This window comes from Rana temporaria, chromosome 1, assembly GCF_905171775.1.
Source record: "Rana temporaria chromosome 1, aRanTem1.1, whole genome shotgun sequence".
NCBI classification, from domain to species: Eukaryota; Metazoa; Chordata; class Amphibia; order Anura; family Ranidae; genus Rana; species Rana temporaria.
In genome coordinates, this window is record NC_053489.1 from 628,024,311 (window position 1) to 628,042,685 (window position 18,375).

The 18,375-nt window shown below is 45.4% G+C and overlaps 1 protein-coding gene across 7 annotated transcripts in view; it reads left to right on the forward strand.

The window, feature by feature from the left end:
• ABLIM2 (actin binding LIM protein family member 2) overlaps nt 1-18,375 on the forward strand; it is a 278,087-nt gene that overhangs the window by 57,489 nt on the left and 202,223 nt on the right. For 3 of the 7 annotated variants that reach the window (XM_040335370.1, XM_040335374.1, XM_040335375.1), the window contains exon 1: nt 12,812-12,976. The exons of 2 other annotated variants lie outside the window; for them this stretch is intronic. In XM_040335370.1, coding sequence (XP_040191304.1) covers nt 12,961-12,976 — 16 coding nt within the window. In that variant the 5' untranslated portion in view covers nt 12,812-12,960. Of the gene's footprint in view, nt 1-12,811; nt 12,977-18,375 lie in introns of those variants that run through there. 2 more of the 7 variants (XM_040335373.1, XM_040335376.1) reach the window with 1 other exon arrangement.

The window sequence follows — 18,375 nt, forward strand, 5'->3', positions numbered from 1 at the left end:
GCGCGGTCTTCTGTGACGTCATCTTCTATATAGGCATCACCGTCCCATCATGCTCCGGTAGGTACCCACGTGGTGGGTGCACGTGGGTAGGCACCCACCACGTGGGTACCTGCCGGAGCATGATGGGACGGTGATGCCTATATAAATGGGATGCAAGGCGCGCTTCCATCATTACAGCGACAACAGGCGACGAGGCAACATCGGAAGAGGGGAGAAGAACAGAAGAGAAGAAGATGACGTCACAGAAGACCGTGCTGGCTGCCTGTTAGAAATTGAGCTAACACACAAACATAGCAGGCAGCCAGCGCTGAAGAAGAAGGCACCGGAGAGCTGCAGAAGAACCGGGGTTCGCCGAGTCAACAGCGGAAGAGGGGAGAAGATGGAAGAAGCCCCCCGGAGTCCGGAGAAGCCCCCCCCGGAGAGCGGAGAAGACCCCCAGAGAGTGGAAGACCCCCGGAGAGCGGAAGAAGAAGCCCCCCCTGCTAATTGAGCTAATAACGAAGACAGGGGGGGCATCCGGAGCAGAATAATAAAATATTTTAAAAAGCCTTGTGTTGTGTGTTTACTAACTAACTTTTTGCCTACAGGTGAATGGATAGGGGTACGATGTACCCCATATCCATTCACTTAGGGTGGGGGGCCGGTATCTGGGGGCCCCCTTATTTGAGGGGACTCCCAGATTCCGATAAGTCCCCGCCCGCAGACCCCGACAACCAATGGCAAGGGTTGTCGGGAAGAGGTCCTGTCCTCATCAACATGGGGACAGGGTGCTCTGAGGTGGGGGGGCCTGCAGTGCGCCCCCCTGCCCCAGAGCACCCAACCCCCCCATGTTGAGGGCATGCGGCCTGGCACGGCTCAGGAGGGGGGGGGCGCTCGCTCGTCCCCACTCCCATTCCTGACCGGCCAGGTAGCGTGCTTTGGATACGGGTCTGGTATGGATTGTAGGGGGACCCCCTACGTCGATTTTTCGGCGTAGGGGGGGTCCCCTTACAACCCATGCCAGACCTAAGGGCCTGGTATGCTCCTGGGGGGGAACCCATGCCGGTTTTGTTTTTACAAATTGCCGTGGAGTTCTCCCTCGGGAATGCATACCAAATGCCGTCGCTGGAATGGGCTTTTACAAGGTGTGACTAGTTTACACTTTGTAGAACCACTTGCAAAATAACACTTACGGCGCAAAAACGAAGCTGGAAAGCTTTGTGGATCGCCTTAAGTGCTAATTTGCATACTAGAAACGGCATTTCGACTCGAAATGCCCCCAGCGGCGGATGCGGTACTGCATCCTAAGATTCGGCAGTGTAATTCAATTACACATGCCTGATCTTCTGCCTAACTTTGGAAAAAGCCTTTTGAGGATCGTTTCCAAAGTTACACACAGACTGAACAGCAGTTAAGTCGGAGTATCTCTTTTGTGGATCTGGCCCAATGTCTGCACCGTGAGGGTGCACATGCAAATTTGGCAGTGACTCTACCTTTCAAGGTGACGATGGGGCCTGCAGAATACCAAGATATGGCTGCCCAAACTAGGATTGCACCGCCACCATGTTTTACTATTGACAGAATGCAGTTCTGGTCGTAAGCTAGGGACGGTGTTTGCCACATGTAAACATGTCCAGGGGTTGAGAATAATGTAAAGCTCAATTCATTGGACCATATTAGAGTCTTCCATTGATTAAAGCGGAATTCCACCCGTGTTTTAGTTTATTTAAAGTCAGCAGCTACAAAAAGTATAGCTGCTCACTTTTAATAAACAGACACTTACCTGCCCCACGGTCCAGCGATGCGGCCGCCCGGAGGCTCGCTCCTCTCCCCCTCCTCTCCTCGGAGCCGTCATCTTAAAGCGGTAGTTCACCCTCCTTCACCTCATTATTCCATTACTTTCGGCATCGTAGCGCGAGCTACGGTATGCCGGTCTTAAATTTTTAATCCCCGTACTCACTGTGCTATTGTTGATTGAAGAATCCGACTCCCGCGGGGAATGGGCGTGCCTATGGAGAGGGAGGATGATTGACGGCCGGCTCTGGCACGTCACGCTCCCCGAAGACAGCCGGAGTAGGTCTCGGCTATTCACAGCGCCTGCGCACAGGCTATGCGCAGGCGCCGTGAATAGCCAAGCCTATTTCGGCTATTTCCGGAGAAGCGTGACGTGCCAGGGCCGGCCGTCAATCACCTTCTCTCACCATAGGAACACCCATTCCCCGGATTCTTCAATCAACGATAGCACAGTGAGTACGGGGATTAAAAATTTAGGACCGGCATACCGTAGCTCGCGCTACGATGCCGAAAGTAATGGAATAATAAAAAAAAAAATATTTTTTTTCTTTAACAGGGTGAACCCCCGCTTTAACTGTGGGCACCCGACCATGACAGCTTACGGCTTAGGAAGGAGGAAGTGGGACAGGAAGTCCCACTAAAAAGATTTTACCCACTCCCACTCCCCCCATGCCAAATTTGGCATGTCAAGAGGTGAGGAGTGCTTAAAGCGGAAGTTCCACTTTTGGGGGGAACTCCGCTTTAATAGTCCACGATTTATTTGCACCACTCTTCTGAGCATTAATATCGGTCACTAGTGGTTTGGCAATTGCAGCTCGCCCATTAATTATCTGCTTATGGAGTTCCCCCTGTGTGTTTTTTGTGGACACAGGTTTACAGCGGAAGCAAAAGAATGAGAGTAAGGGGGGGGTAGCCTGTTTTAAGGCCCCCCTTTCCCTCATGGGTTGGTGGCGGTAGGAGTTTCATGCCCCCCCCCCCCCCCCCCCATTGATTGAATTCAAGGGGGGGTTTTGTGATAGGTCAAAAAAGGTCAGCTGATGAGGAATGTTCCGTAAGTTCTGGGGGACCTCTAGGATAGGTAATTTAGGGTCAGCTGACCCCCCCCCATAACATTCCAGAAATTCCCAGGACCCCTACCTAAGCAGGGTCTTTGCCAGTCACCAGAGTAATATTTAAAGAGCGCCCCACTGATTATGGCTGATTCTTCAGTTTAGGCCAATATATATTATTCTACATATTTTTAGTAAAAAAAATATTGCAATAAGTGTATAATGGTTGGTTTGCACAAAAGTTATAGCGTCTGCAAACTATGGGAAAGATTTTGGGCATTTTTTTTTATTTAAACTTTTTTACTACGTGACAATGCGACGGACAGATTGGAGACTTTTGACAAATTTTTGGGAACATTGGCATTTATACAGCGAACAGTGCTATAAAAATGCACCGATTACTGTGTGAGGCCTCGTACACATGACCAGTTTTCTCTGCAAAAACCAACAAGAAAACTGCTGGTAGAGCTTTCTTGCCGAGAAAATCTTTTGTGTGTAAGAGGCTTTAAGGTTTCTCATCAGGAGATCTGGCCAGAATCTCGACGAGAAAAAAAGAGAACCTGCGCTCTTTTTTTCTCGTCGAGATTCATGTGGCCCTGTTTCCCGACGAGAAACCCGAGAGTGTGTATACTTACCTGTCGCCGTGGAAACCTGCGCATGCTCAAAATGACTTTGACGCATGCGCGGTAGCTTCCACGGCATAGGTAGGGTGAAGCAAGATGGTGGCGACAGCATCGAATGTGACGAGCGCACGCTCGTCGTACGCGATGACGTCACAGCGTTCTTGCCTTTCAAGAGAACTGCGGTTCTTTTGAAAAGGTCAGTGTGTACACTCGGGCTTCAAGAGATTCTTGCCAAGAATCTCGTTGGAAAAAACAACGTTTTTTTCCTGACGAGATTCTTGCCCATGTTTACGAGGCCTGAATGTCACTGGGAGGGAAGGGGGTTAACATTAGAGGGCGATCAAGGGGTTAAACGTGTGTTCCCTCCCATGTTCCAACTGTGTGGGGATGGAAGTGACTAGGAGGGTCATATAGTTTCTTCGTAGGAAGAAACTATATGGCTAACTCTTCTCTGATAGCACAGGGATCCCTGTGTTGGCGCTCGTGCACGCGATCGCGCATTGCCAGGGGCGATCGTGCCTCAGGCGGCCCCGCACCACCTTCTTCCGAAAACGGGTAGGATGTACCAGTATGGGATTTCGCCCAGGATAGCCATTGTGCCGCAGTATATCTGCGTGACAACTGGTTAACAGAGTTATGGTGAATTGCTCATTATTTATATTTGTAAAAAACAATAGACAAGGCCATGGCCATTATTAACCCAGTTTGCTGTGTCTGTTGTTCTTTGTCCCATGTTACATCACTTCCGCTTTCAACGCAAAACATGTCGTCACTTTCACACCTGCAAATCATGTAGCTTTTCCATATTTGTGTCCAGCTGCTCTATTTTTCTGTTACTCCTTGGTATTATGGAAGTGGCATGCGTACATCCAGAGATGAGCCACGGTCCCAGAGGCTTCTCACAAATTGACAGGTGATTGGTCAACCCAGGTTGTTCAATATTTCTTGAATTGCAGTATGAGGTCACCAGAGTAATATCTGTGGGTGTTTTATTTTTGCGTGTCTGGCCAAAAAGAAATAAATAAATATGGAGAAATAAACGTGTGTGGTTGGTACATTGAACTAATAACGTTAACTGTACAGCTTTGCATAAAAGTTGACCTAGTTGTTGCAATAATCTTACATAATTAATTTTCTTTCATCTTGGAAGTGAGATAGATATCCTCCATGCACACTGTATGGATTATCCTAATAATATTAACATACAGGCCTTTTCCTCACTCCAAAGATAAATGGCAAGTCAGTGTAAGCATATGTCCCTGATTTAATATAATCTTTGAATACCTTCCATTAATCTCTCTGTGACTCCCATGACACCTTCGTGTGAGGCCTCGTACACACGGCCGAGGAACTCGACGTGCCAAACACGTCGAGTTCCTCGGCCAGTTCAGCCCTGAAGCCGCCGAGGACCTCGGCGGGAGGAGAGCTCCCATAGAACAACGAGGAAATAGAGAACATGTTCTCTATTTCCTCGCCGAGGTCCTCGTCGGCTTCCTCGGCCGAAAGTGTACACACGGCCAGTTTCCTCGGCAGAATTCAGCCAGAAACTCGGTCGGAAGCTGAATTCTGCCGAGGAAACTGGTCGTGTGTACGGGGCCTGAGTCTCTTCTGTCTACATGCTGAACCAGTCATCACTTAAAGCAAAGCTTGACAAATTTGCTTTGGATCTAGGAGCCAGCTAAAAAAGTAAGGAACCATTTTTTTTTAACTAACAAAGCTTTATCTAGCGTTATGAAGGAGGTCTGGTGCTAGAATTATTGCTCTCTAGACATGTGCACACTGAAATATTTTGTTTCGTAATTTTGTTTTCGTCTGAAAAATACGTTTATTTAGTTACTCCCGAAATTCGTTTTTATTTATTTAGTTTTTCGTTAAAAAAATGCATTCGTCCGAAAATACAAATTAAGGTCGGATCTGTCATTAAAGGCTTATGGTGTCTGTCGAATGTTCTAAGAAGAGAAAAAAAAAGAAGATTCGACAGAATCTTAAAAAAAAAAAAAAAAGACTCTTCATGTCTCTCTATGTCGAATCTTTTCTCTCTATGTCGAATCTTTTCTCTCTATGTCGAATCTTTTCTCTATGTCGAATCTTTTCTCTCTGTCGAATCTTCATGTCTCTCTATGTCGAATCTTTTCTCTCTATGTCGAATCTTTTCTCTCTATGTCGAATCTTTTCTCTTTATGTAGAATAATATTGGACTAATAGAGTTAGGGTTAGGCACAATTAAGTTCTAATCTGTTATTGAAGGCTTATGGTGTCTGTCGAATGTTCTAAGAAGAAAAAAAAGAAAAAGAAGATTCAACAGAATCTTTAAAAATAAAAATTCGACTCTTCATGTCTCTCTATGTCGAATCTTTTCTCTCTATGTCGAATCTTTTCTCTCTATGTTGACTCTTCTTCATGTCTCTATAATGTCGAATCTTTTCTCTCTATGTCGAATCTTTTCTCTTTATGTAGAATAATATTGGACTAATAGAGTTAAGGTTAGGCACATTCGACCGCAACAAAAACAAAAATAAAGCATTTGTTTATGTCGGCTCTTTCGGTTTTTGTTTTCTGTGCTTTTGTTATCGTTTGTTAAAACGATAACGAAAATACCAGAAATTCGGACGAAAATGCATTTGGACCAAAACGAATGCACATGTCTAATGCTCTAATTCCAGTGTGTGCATCGATATGTAACATGTATTGCAATCTACATTTTCAGGCATTTGGTTTAGGAGATATCATAGCTACAGGTAAGCCTAATTATAGGCTTACCTGTAGCATAACGTTGTTGTAAAGGGTTTACAACCACTTTAAATACCAATACAAGGCCCCTTTCACACTGGGGCGGGAGGCGCGGTGGCGATAAAGCGCCGCTATTTTTAGCAGCACTATACCGTTAATTTTGTGTCGCTATTTGTCCGCCAGCGGAGCGGTTTTACCCCCACTAGCGGCCATAAAAGGGTTAAAACCGCCGCAATGTGCCTCTGCAGAGGCACATTGCCGGCGGTATAGCCGCGGTGTCCCATTGATTTCAATGGGCAGGAGCGGTGAAGGAGCGGTAAACACACCGTTCCTTCACCGCTCCAAAGATGCAGCTGGCAGGACTTGGGTGCACTGTCCTGCCAGTGCACCCTCGGGCTTTAACACTGGAGAAACAGCAGCCGCTGTTTCAAGTCAGTTTTCAGGGGCTATTTTTAGCGCAATAGTGCCTGCAAACCGCCCCAGTGTGAAAGGGGTCTTAAGGAATAGTAAAGGCAAAAAAAAAGCCCTTATTAACCTTTTTTTTGGTTATTTTTTCTTTAAGGGGGTGTGGCAGGGGGCGTGTCCTATGCCTACATAGTGCAGAGGAGGGATTTGGGGTCTTATAGGCATGTCACATGCCTATTGCTGTCACAAGGATATTTACATTTCTTGTAATAGCAATATAAATGATCAAATTAAAAAATAAATTAAAGCAACAGCGTAAAAATAAAAGAATATATGAATAATTAAAAAAAAGATTACAGTGCTCCCGTCCTCCTGTGCTTGTGCGCATAAAACAAACTCTTGCAATCAAACAGCGATCACCCCACCCATGTGAGGTATCATGGGCAATAATTCTAGCACCAGTCTGTAAATCTAAAGTGATAAACTGTAAAGGCTTTTAAAGCATCACCTATGGACAGTATATGGTTTGTCCCGTTGCACGGGTGTGCACAATTTTAAAGTGGGACATGTTTAGTATTTATTTACTCTGCGTAACTTTATCTTTTACAAAAAAAATGGGTTATTTATTGTGTTTTTTTGCTTTAAAATTCAAAAAAGTGTATTTTTTTCCCCCCAAAAATTCAGTTTTAAAAAACGCTGCGCACCATGTGACAAACAATTGCAAAACCCACACATTTATTCTCTAGGGCCTTTGCTTAAAAAAATATATTAAATGTTTGTGAAGTAATTTTCTAGCAAACAAATACTGATTGATAACAAAAAGTGCCAGAAAAGGCCTGGATTGGAAGTAGTTAAAGGCATAGTCCACCACAGTCTATATTTAGGGGCAGATCCACAAAGAAATTACACCGGCGTATCTATTGATACGCCGGCGTAATTTCAAAAATCCTGCGTCGTATCTTTGTTTTGAATCCTCAAAACAAGATACGATGGCATCTCGGCTAGATCCAACAGGCTACGTCTTCGTACGCCGTCGGATCTAAGCTGCAATTTTTCGGCGGCCGCTAGGTGGTGTTACCGTCGAAATCCGCGTCGAGTATGCAAATGAGCTATTTACGGCGATCCACGAACGTACGTCCGGCCGGCGCATTTTTTTCCGTCGTTTCCGTTCAGCTTTTTCCGGCGTATAGTTAAAGCTGCTATACTGAGGCGTACTCAATGTTAAGTATGGCCGTCCTTCCCGTGTACAATTTTGAATTTTTTACGTCGTTTGCGTAAGTCGTTCTCGAATAAGAATTTGCGTAGAATGACGTCACCGTCGTATACATTGGCTGGTTCCGGTTTAATTTCAAACATGCGCACTGGGATACCCCCAGGGACGGCGCATGCGCAGTTAAAAAAAAAATTTGTTTACGTCGGGTCACGACGTATTAACATAAAACACGCCCCCATCACAGCCATTTGAATTCCGCTCCCTTACGCCGCGAGAGATACACTACGCCGCCGTATCTTACGGCGCGGATTCGTTGGGGATTCAATTTAAAAAAGATAAGTTACGGCGGTGTAGCGTATCTTAGAAACGCTGCGCCCGGCGCAGATGTATGTGGATCTGCCCCTTAGACTATATTTAGGATGTAACATGAAACAATACTTAACCCCTTTGCGCCTTAGGCTGCATTCGCACCTAGGCGACAAGTAACGCCGCGTACGCGGCGTATTTTCCCGTGATTCGTTTAACTTTTTTTTTTTTTTTATTAACAAATCATTTCCATTGCTGTCTATGGCCGAACGCCAATGCCGCCTGAAAAAAAGGGTCCGGGACTTGTTTTCAGGCGGCAGGCGTACGGCGTTTCGGCATTCGGCGTGAGATGTGAACCATCTCATAGACAGCAATGGAAATTCGCCCCTCCAGCGTATCGAGCGTCGGGCATCGGGCGTTTTGTCGCCAAGGTGTGAATGGAGCCTAAGGGTGAAACAAATCTTAATGTCTAATGCCCTGTACACACGATTGGTTCGTCTGATGAAAACAGACCGATGAACCGCTTTCATCGGACGAACCGATCGTGTGTGGGCCCTATCGTTTTTTTCCCCATCTGTGAAAAAAAATAGAACCTGTTTTAAATTTTTCTTATGGTTAAAAAAACGATAGAAAAAAACGATCGTCTGTGGGGAAATCCATCGGTCAAAAATCCACGCATGCTCAGAATCAAGTCGACGCATTCTTGGAAGCATTGAACTTTATTTTTCTCAGCACGTCGTTGTGTTTTACGTCACCGCGTTGGACACGGTCAGATTTTTAACCGAAAGGTGTGTAGGCAAGACTGCTCCTGACAATCACAGTGATACCACATACGTGTAGGTTAGTTGTTATTTGTACCCAAAGTAAAGCCCAGAAACAATAGTGCACATGTCGCTTTTTATATTCTCCCTAAAACACACTGACACTAATGCCGCGTACAGACGGTAGTTTTTTGTGATGAAAAAAAACGACGTTTTTGAAACTTCATTTTAAAAAACAACGTAGCATACACACCATCGTTTTTTCAAAATGCTCTAGCAAAGCGCGGTTACGTTCATCACGTACGACGGCACTCTGTTCCATTCAAGCTCGCTTCATAACTTTCTTCTGAGCATGCGCGGGTTTAAAAACGTTGTTTTAAACGTCGTTTTGCCCACACACTATCATTTTAAATGACACAAAAAGCGACGTTTTGAAAAACGACACAAAAAATTGAAGCATGTTCGAATTTTTTTTTTTTTTAGTTTTTCAGAAGACATAAAACGACGTTTTCCCCACACACAGTCATTTTAAATGACGTTTTTAAAAATGTCGTTTTTTTTTCATCATAAAAAGTGATGGTGTGTACGCGGCATAATACAATTTTTTTTAAATCATGTAAAACAAAACAAAAAACCTGACTTTGACCTTGACCTCTGATCATGACCTTGACCAAAACTAACCCTGGCACTGACCTAGATCAAATATTGCATTTGCATTTTTTTTCTACACATGTTTTTTTTCCCTCTCCCTGCAAAGACAGAGAAATATACAATGCATTTCTCTCTCCTCCATTTACAGAGACAGAAGACAAAGGGGCAGGCTAAACAGTGACTGATCACTTTGATAGCCAATCAGAGGCTATTACAGTGATCAGGTAACCCAAAATCGGATGTTCTGGGTCCCGATCATTAGAACGGGGCCTGGGTCTCTCGGTGAGACCCCGGTCTCTGTGCTGGGAGCGTGCTGCGCATCGCGCTACCAGCTCAAGGGGAGATACGCAAATATGCGACTCTACGGAAATAAGCCCAATCCAGTGGGGCCACATATTTGTGTGACATCAGCGCCAGGGTGTTAAATGAATCGTGGAGTGCTTGAATTTGGGGTGCCTCTGCTGACACATCTGTCCATAGCTCCCAACTGTCCCTGATTGTCTTCGGAACAAAGCCCCTCTGTCCCTCTGTTCTTCTCATTTGTCCCTCGTTTTGGTCTTATCTCTATAAGTGTATATAAAATACCCTACTTATCAATTAAAAAGTGTTTTCCAGCGCTAAACCTTTTATCCAATTTATAAATTGCTGTATTTGTAAATTTCAAAAGCCAATATAAATAAATAGTTGTAAATAAGCACTTGTGGGTTTTAGCCAATAATTTTTTTTGTACAATTAAGGGGGGCATGGCAGGGGGTGTGTCCTATGTCTACATATGTTTGCTAATAGGTGTCCCCGATTCCCATCTCAGCAAGCTGGGAGGTATAATCTGTGTCATCTGTTCACAGGATCCACCACTGCAGAGATATCACTCCATTTACTATCCGTTGTTCTTTTCCTCCAACCCCATAACAGTAGGGGTTTATACCTTCACATGGACCTAGGGCTGGGGCTGTGACAGCCCATCTATAAGGGGTGCCACCCCCCTACTCCATGCGCCTGGCCCCTAATCTACATGCAGGATGCCAGACGCGTGGATTCCAATGGTTTTTTTTTTTTCTTTAGAAGCACGTGATTAGAGCCAGAGGCTCTAATTGGCTTAAAGAAGGGTGGGCTCTGGACACAGAGCACTGTGCCCAGAGCCCACCCAGTTCTTCCTGAATCTCCTCCCAGACAATCAGGAAGCAAGCCCGGAGACCCGATTGGCCCGAGAGGAAAAGCAATCGTATTGGCCGCTGGGAGGAGGAGATGCAGGGAAAGCCCCCATAAAGTCGAGGAGGAGGAGATAAAGGGTGAAGCCGACAAGGATGAAGAGCTGCTGCAACCTAGAGGAGGAAAGTGCAGGGTTTGTGGGCTGATGATTGAGCGACAGGGGGGAGGGGGGTGTATGCGACCAACCGAACTACAGGACCAAGTGGGGGTGGTTCTGCCGCCCCCAGAAAAAAAATGGAGCACCAGCCGCCACTGGGGTGGTGGTAAATAATGCACGAGCCTGTGCATTGCACCCGTTTTCACTGATAACACTTGCAATGCTCTGCAGGCTTCAATGCAAAAATGTAATAAATGTACATTTTACACAGGTGCATTGGAGTCAGTTTTACATTGTTGCAACAAACACACTGGGCCAGATTCAGAAAGGAGCTACGACGGCGTATCTCCGGATACGCCGTCGTATCTCTGAGTATGTGTGGTCGTATCTATGCGACTGATTCAGAGAATCAGTTACGCATAGATTTCCCTAAGATCCGACCGGCGTAAGTGTCTTACACCGTCGTATCTTAGGCTGCATATTTACGCTGGCTGCTAGGTGGCGCTTCCGTATAGTTACGCAATGAATATGCTAATTAGGTAGATACGCCGATTCAGAAACGTACGTCCGGCCGGCGCATTTTTTTACGTCATTTACGTTAGGCTTTTTTCGGCGTAAAGTTACCCCTGCTATATGAGGCGTAGCCAATGTTAAGTATGGAAGTCGTTCCCGCGCCGAGTTTTAAAAATTTTAAGTCATGTGCGAATAGGGCTGTACGTAAGTTACGTTCACGTCTAAAGCAATGACGACTTGCGGCATAATTTCGAGCATGCGCACTGGGATTTTTTCACGAACGGCGCATGCGTCGTTCGTAAAATACGTCAAATACGTGGGGTCACAGTGAATTTACATAAAACACGCCCACATCATCCCCATTTGAATTAGGCGGGCTTACGCCGACACAGATAGGTTACGCCGCCGTAAGGGCGCAAGTTCTTTCTGCATACGGAACTTGCGCCCTAAGTTACGGCGGCGTACCGTATCTGAGATACGTTACGCCGCGCCGACAGATACTGCAATGTATCTGAATCCGGCCCAGTGCCTCTCTTTCAGCATTATGGGCCAGATTCACAAAAGAGATACGACGGTGTATCTCCTGATACGCCGTCGTATCTCTGTGATCCGGCCGTCCTAACTATGCGACTGATTCATAGAATCAGTTGCGCATAGCTAGCCCTAAGATCCGACAGGTGTAATTGAATTACACTGTCGGATCTTAAGGATGCAATTCTAGGCCGGCCGCTAGGTGGCGAGGCCATTGCGGTCGGCGTAGAATATGCAAATGACTAGTTACGGCGATTCCCGAACGTCCGCGCTGCCCGTCGATCTAACTTTACGTAGTTTCCGTCGAGATACGCCGTGTAAAATTAGGGCTGAGCCCTAGGTGTTCTAAGCCATATTAAGTATGGCCGTCGTTCCCGCGTCAAAATTTAAAAAACAACTTTGTTTGCGTAAGTCGTCCGTGAATGGCGCTGGACGCCATTTACGTTAACGCCTAAACAAATGACGTCCGTGCGACGTCATTTAGCGCAATGCACGTCGGGTAATTTTCCCGACGGAGCATGCGCAGTACGTTCAGCGCTGGAAACGCGCCCAATTTAAATGGTGCCCGCCCCATTTGAATTAGGCGGGCTTGCGCCGATCGGATTTACGTTACACCGCCGCAAGTTTACAGGTAAGAGCTTTGAGAATCAGGTACTTACGCTGTAAACCTGCGGCGGTGTAACGTAAATGGGATACGTTACGCTGCCGTGGAGCAACGTAAATGTATCAGAATCTGGCCCTATATACTTAGTCATGGCTGAAAGTCACACTTAGGCCCATTAGTGGCGACAGGTATTTCCCAAATGTTAGTGTGGGAGCTTTTTTTAATATTCAAAGGCTTGGAGCGCTAATTTTAGCGACAGGCCCGGGAACTTGGCTATGTCTGTCCCTGTGTGTGGGAGATGATGGAGTCAAATAACCATCTGCTCTCAGGCAACAAGCAGCAGCTCAGCCTGTATCACATTCATAGCCGTCTTCACAGTGACCTTCCCAGTGACTCGCCGTGTTCCCCGTAGTAGTCTCTGGGTGCCGACGTTTGGCAGCGGCATAGAGGAGCAGTTTGCCAGCACTGTGATTACAACTCCCTGGGCTTGTCTGGATGCCGGAAGATATAGGTACTGTGCTGCTAAGAGATTTCTTCATTAATATTTACAAGTCTGGGCTAGATGTGGACTGTCCGTAATGTGTTCCTGCATGCGGCATGTATTGCGTAAGACCTCAGGCCCATTAGAAGTGAGCATGTTACACAGTGGATTTTGCACCGTATGCAGAGGACACTCAGGGGGAAGAAAACAATTACACCGTAAAACTGCTGACTTACAGAATATTCAATATAACTTCACCAAGCTTTGTACCAGAAACGTCATTTTAGCATCTTTGGAAAAAAGGGACAGGCCACAAAAAGTGTTCTTTATATCCTCAATAACACGGCTTGTTTTAAAACTTACATTGGTCAGGCGCTAGAAAGATTTTTTATTCTAGTTTTGTCACATTTTGCTGTCCTTTAGTGGCGGTTCACATCAATGCGACTTCGACAGCCGACATCCTGCGTGACTTCATTGCGGCTTGCTTGCGACTTCATTAACAGACGTCAATGATGAAGGCGCCCCAAAGTAGCGCAGAAACCTTTTTTTTAAGATCGCTGCGACTTGAGTATGGTTCCATTGCTGTTAATGGGGTGCGACTAAAAATTTGCGAGTTGCATGACATGTTTTGGCAATGTGAACCGAGCCTTGGATTGCACAAAAATAATAAAAAGAGACAACATTGCCAAAAGAACACCTTATTTGTCTTGTAAAACAGTATACTGTACTGCTTCGGTATCATAGACTAAAGTTATTGACACATCGGTAGTCCCATAACTAAAATGTAAATATCATATTTATATAGTACTGATTGCGCAATTTATATAGTGCTTTACATACAGAACATTTACATCAGTCCCTATCCTTGAGCAACTCTGCTCTTGTGCTTCATAGAGGTATACAACATCAACATCAATAAAATGATTTCCATTTCCAAGTCCCAGACAATGTAAATAGAGAGTAATATAATTGGAACAGAGTACTAAAGAACTAAGGGCCAGATTCACGTAGAATCGCGGCGGCGTAACATATCCTAGATACGTTACACCGCCGCAATTTTTCATCGCAAGTGCCTGATTCACAAAGCACTTGCGATGAAAACTACGCCCGCGGCCTCCGGCACAAGGCGGGCCAATTCAAATGGGCGTGTGCCATTTAAATTAGGCGTGCTCCCGCGCCGGACCTACCGCGCATGCTCCGTTTCCGAACTCCCGCCGTGCTTTGCGCGAAGTGACGGAATTTTTTCGAACGCCGACGCGCGTAGCGTAATTGCGTATTCCCGGACGGCTTACGCAAACAACGTTATTTTTTAGATTTCGGGGCGGGAACGACGGCCATACTTTATACAGCAATACGATTGCTGTGTAAAGTTAAGGCACCAAAAAAAAACGACTAACTTTGCGACGGGAAACTAGACTAGCGGAGATGTAGCGAACGCGAAAATCTGTTGTGGATCCGCCGTAACTCCTAATTTGCATACCCGACGCTGGTTTACGACGCGAACTACCCCCAGCGGCGGCCGCGGTACTACATCCTAAGATCCGACAGTGTAAAACAATTACACCTGTCGGATCTCAGGGATATCTATGCGTAACTGATTCTATGAATCAGCCGCATAGATAGAAACAGAGATACGACGGCGTATCAGGAGAACCGCCGTCGTATCTCATTTGTGAATCTGGGCCAAGATACTCTATAAATTTTGGGATTGTTCCTGGAATTTGAATGCACTTGACAATAACAGAAATATTATAGAATATTGGCCAGATTCAGGTAGGGCAGCGTAACTTTGTGCGGGCGAAGCGTATGGTATTTACGCTACGCCGCCGCAAGTTAGAGAGGCAAGTGCTGTATTCACAAAGCACTTGCCTCCTAAGTTACGGCGGCATAGCGTAAATGGGCCGGCGTAAGCGCGCCTAATTCAAATTGTGAAGAGGTGAGCGTGTTTTAGGGAAATTAAAGGGGTGTTCCAGCCAATTTTTATGTTTATTAAAAGTCAGCAGCTACAAAAAGTGTAGCTGCTGGCTTTTAATAAACCGACACTTACCTGCTCCAGCGTTCCAGCGACGCGCCGGCCGGCGTCTTCATTTCAACTGTGGGCACCCGGCCGTGACAGCTTTCGGCTTCACAGCCGGGCACCCACTGCGCATGCGCGAGCGGCACTGCGCGCGCGGCCCGGCGCTGCGCCGTCTGATTGGACAGGAGATCGCCTAGGACCTGTGACGTGTCCTAGGTGATCGCCTACAGGGAGGGGCTGCTGTAGGCGATTAAGCTTAATCGCCTAACCAGCCTCTCGGCAGAAGGAGGAAGTGGGACAGGAAGTCCCACTCTTCCTGAAGCCCCCACTCCCCCCCCAAAAAAATGACATGCCAAATGTGGCATGTAAGGGGGTGAGGAGTGGGATAAGCGGAAGTTCCAAATTTGGGTGGAACTCCGTTTTAAGCATGACCCCACGTAAATGACGTTATCAACGAACGGCACATGCGCCGTCCGTGGACGTATCCCAGTGCGCATGCGTCGGATAGAATGCCTAAGATACGTCGAACACTGCCTACTGTGTGAACGTAACTTACACACAGCCCTATTCGCGTACGACTTACGCAAACAACGTAAAAAGATAGGCTTGTTCCGACGTCCATACCTTGCATGGGCTGCGCCACCGAGGGAGCAGCTTTATCTATACGCCGGCGTATCTCTTACGTAAACGGGTGCACGTACGTTCGTGAATCGGCGTATCTTACTAATTTGCATATTTGACGTGGAAAACAACGAAAGCGCCACCTAGCGGCCAGCATAAATATGCACCCTAAGATACAACGGCGTAGGAGACTTACGCCACTCGTATCTTAGCCTAATTTAAGCGTATCTGGTTTCCAGAATACGCTTAAATTTACGACGGCAAAGATTCAGAGTTACGACGGCGTATCTACTGATACGCCCCCGTAACTCTCTCTGAATCTGGCTATATGTCTATGCTAAGCAGAGGCACCAGTCCATGCCTTTCCCTAGTACAAGCACATCCCCCACAGACAGTAGTAAAGCACTGGTCAGGCACACATTTAACCTTTTGATGTTAACCCCTTCCCTGCCAGTGTCATTAGTACAGTGACAGTGCATATTTTTAATACTGATCACTGTATTTGTGTCACTGGTCCTCAAAAAGTGTCCGCCGCAATATCCGCCACAATATCGCATTCCCACTATAAGTCGCTAATCGCCGCTATTACTAGTAAAAAAAATAATAGTTTGTAGACGCTATAACTTTTACGCAAACCAATCAAGATACACTTATTGGAATCTTTTTACCAATAATATTTAGCAGAATACATATTGGCCTAAATTGATGATGAAATTCGATTTTTTTTTTACATTTTTTTTATTGGATATGTTTTATAGCAAGAAGTAAGACATTTGTTTTTTTGTTTTTCAAAATTGTAGGTGTTTTTTTTTTGTTTATAGCGCAAAAAATAAAAACTGTAGAGGTAATCAAATACCACAAAAAGAAAGCTCTATTTGTGTGGAAAGAAAGCCATCCGGTGCTTCTCCAGGCTCTCCCGTGCCATCGGGGGCCCGGAGAAAGAGGGAAGCAGGAAAGAGGGAAGCATAGAGATGACTGGTGACCAGATGATCACCAGTCATCTCTATGACCATTGGAGGCCGCGATGTGGTGATGTCACGCCCGGGTACCCGGAAGTAAACAAAGCCGCGATTGTGGCTAGTAAGCATGAGAATTTTTTTCACGATCTCATGCTTTCCAGCCTGGTGGAGAGATGTGGTGTCTTATTGACCCCGCATCTCTCCATAAAGAGGACCTGTCACACACCATGCCTATTACAAGGGATGTTTATATTCCTTGTAATAGGAATAAAAGTGATAAAAAAATTAAAATGTAAAATAAATGTTATTTATTTTTTTAAACGCCCCTGTCCCGGTAGCTCGCGCTCAGAAGCGAATGCACACGTAAGCCCACATATGTAAATGACGTTCAAACCACACATGTGAGGTATCGCCGTGTGCGTTAGAGTGCCAGCAACAATTCTAGCACTAGACCTCCTCTGTTACTCTAAACTGGTAAACTGTAAACATTTTCAAAGCGTTGCCTATGGAGATTTTTAAGTACCGAAGTTTGGCGTCATTCCATGAGTGTGCGCAATTTTAAAACGTGACAAGTTAGGTATCTATTTATTCGGCGTAACATCATCTTTCATATTTTACAAAACAAAATGGGCTAACTTTACTGTTTTGTTATTTTTTCATTCATGAAACCATTTTTTTTTTTTTTTAAAAGGCGTTTGAAAATGTATTGCCCAAATATCGTGCAAGATAAAAAGTTGCAATGACCGTCATTTTATTCCCTAGGGTGTCTGCTAAAAAAAACATATATAATGTTTGGGTGTTCTGAGTAATTTTCTAGTAAAAGAATGATGATTTGTACATGTAGGAGAGAAGTGCCAGAATAGGCCCGGTATTGAGGTGGGTATAAAAGCCCTGTATTGAAGTGGTTAAAGTAACAAAGTGCTGTATTGTAAAAAATGGCCTGGCCAGTAAGGGGGGTAAATCTTCTGGAGGACAAAAGGGTAAATGAAGCTTACCCTACTTGTCTAAGATCTGCAGTTTGTTGAAGTAACTGTGGTGATCTGAAGCCTTGTACACATGTCCGAGGAACTCGACGGGCGAAACACATCGTTTTGCTCGTCGAGTTCCTTGTGAAGCCGCCAAGGATCTCGGCGAGCCAAATTTTCCCATTGCCGTCGAGGAAAAAGAAGACATGCTTTCTTTTTGGCCCGACAAAATCCTCGGCGGTTTCCTCGTTGAAAAGTGTACACACGACCGATTTCCTTTACTTCTTGCTGGTTTTTGCCGAGAAACTCGGCCGTGTGTACGAGGCCTGAGTGTTACCAGTTCCAAATGTTTTATTATAATTTTTTTTAGTGCTGTGGGGCAGAATATTAGCCCTCATCACCTGGGTGAAATTTGAAATATGACCGGTCAAATCGCATGACAAGTCGCATCCTATTGTCGGCAATGACACTGTTCAAATTGGTGCAGCGCCAACTTTGCGGTGCTCCATCCATTTCAAAAAGTATTTCCTGCATTTCTGCACTTCTTTCGCCAATTTCAGGTGTGACTTACATAGACATCTGTGCATGAAGCCACACAGATGTCTTCACAGTTGCACTTAAAGTTGCGCTGACATGCATTTTTGAAATTGTGCGATTTGAGATGAAGTCGCGCGATTTCAAAGCCGCATTCAATGTGAACGAGGGCTTAGGAGTTGATTTACTAAAGACAAATAGACTGTGCACTTTGCAGTTGTTCCAGAGCTTAGTAAATTATATAAAGCTTCATTTTGCAAAGGATACCCAATCACACGAAGAGAAAAAAAAAAAAAAACAGCATTTCTGCTTGCATATGATTGGATGATGGAA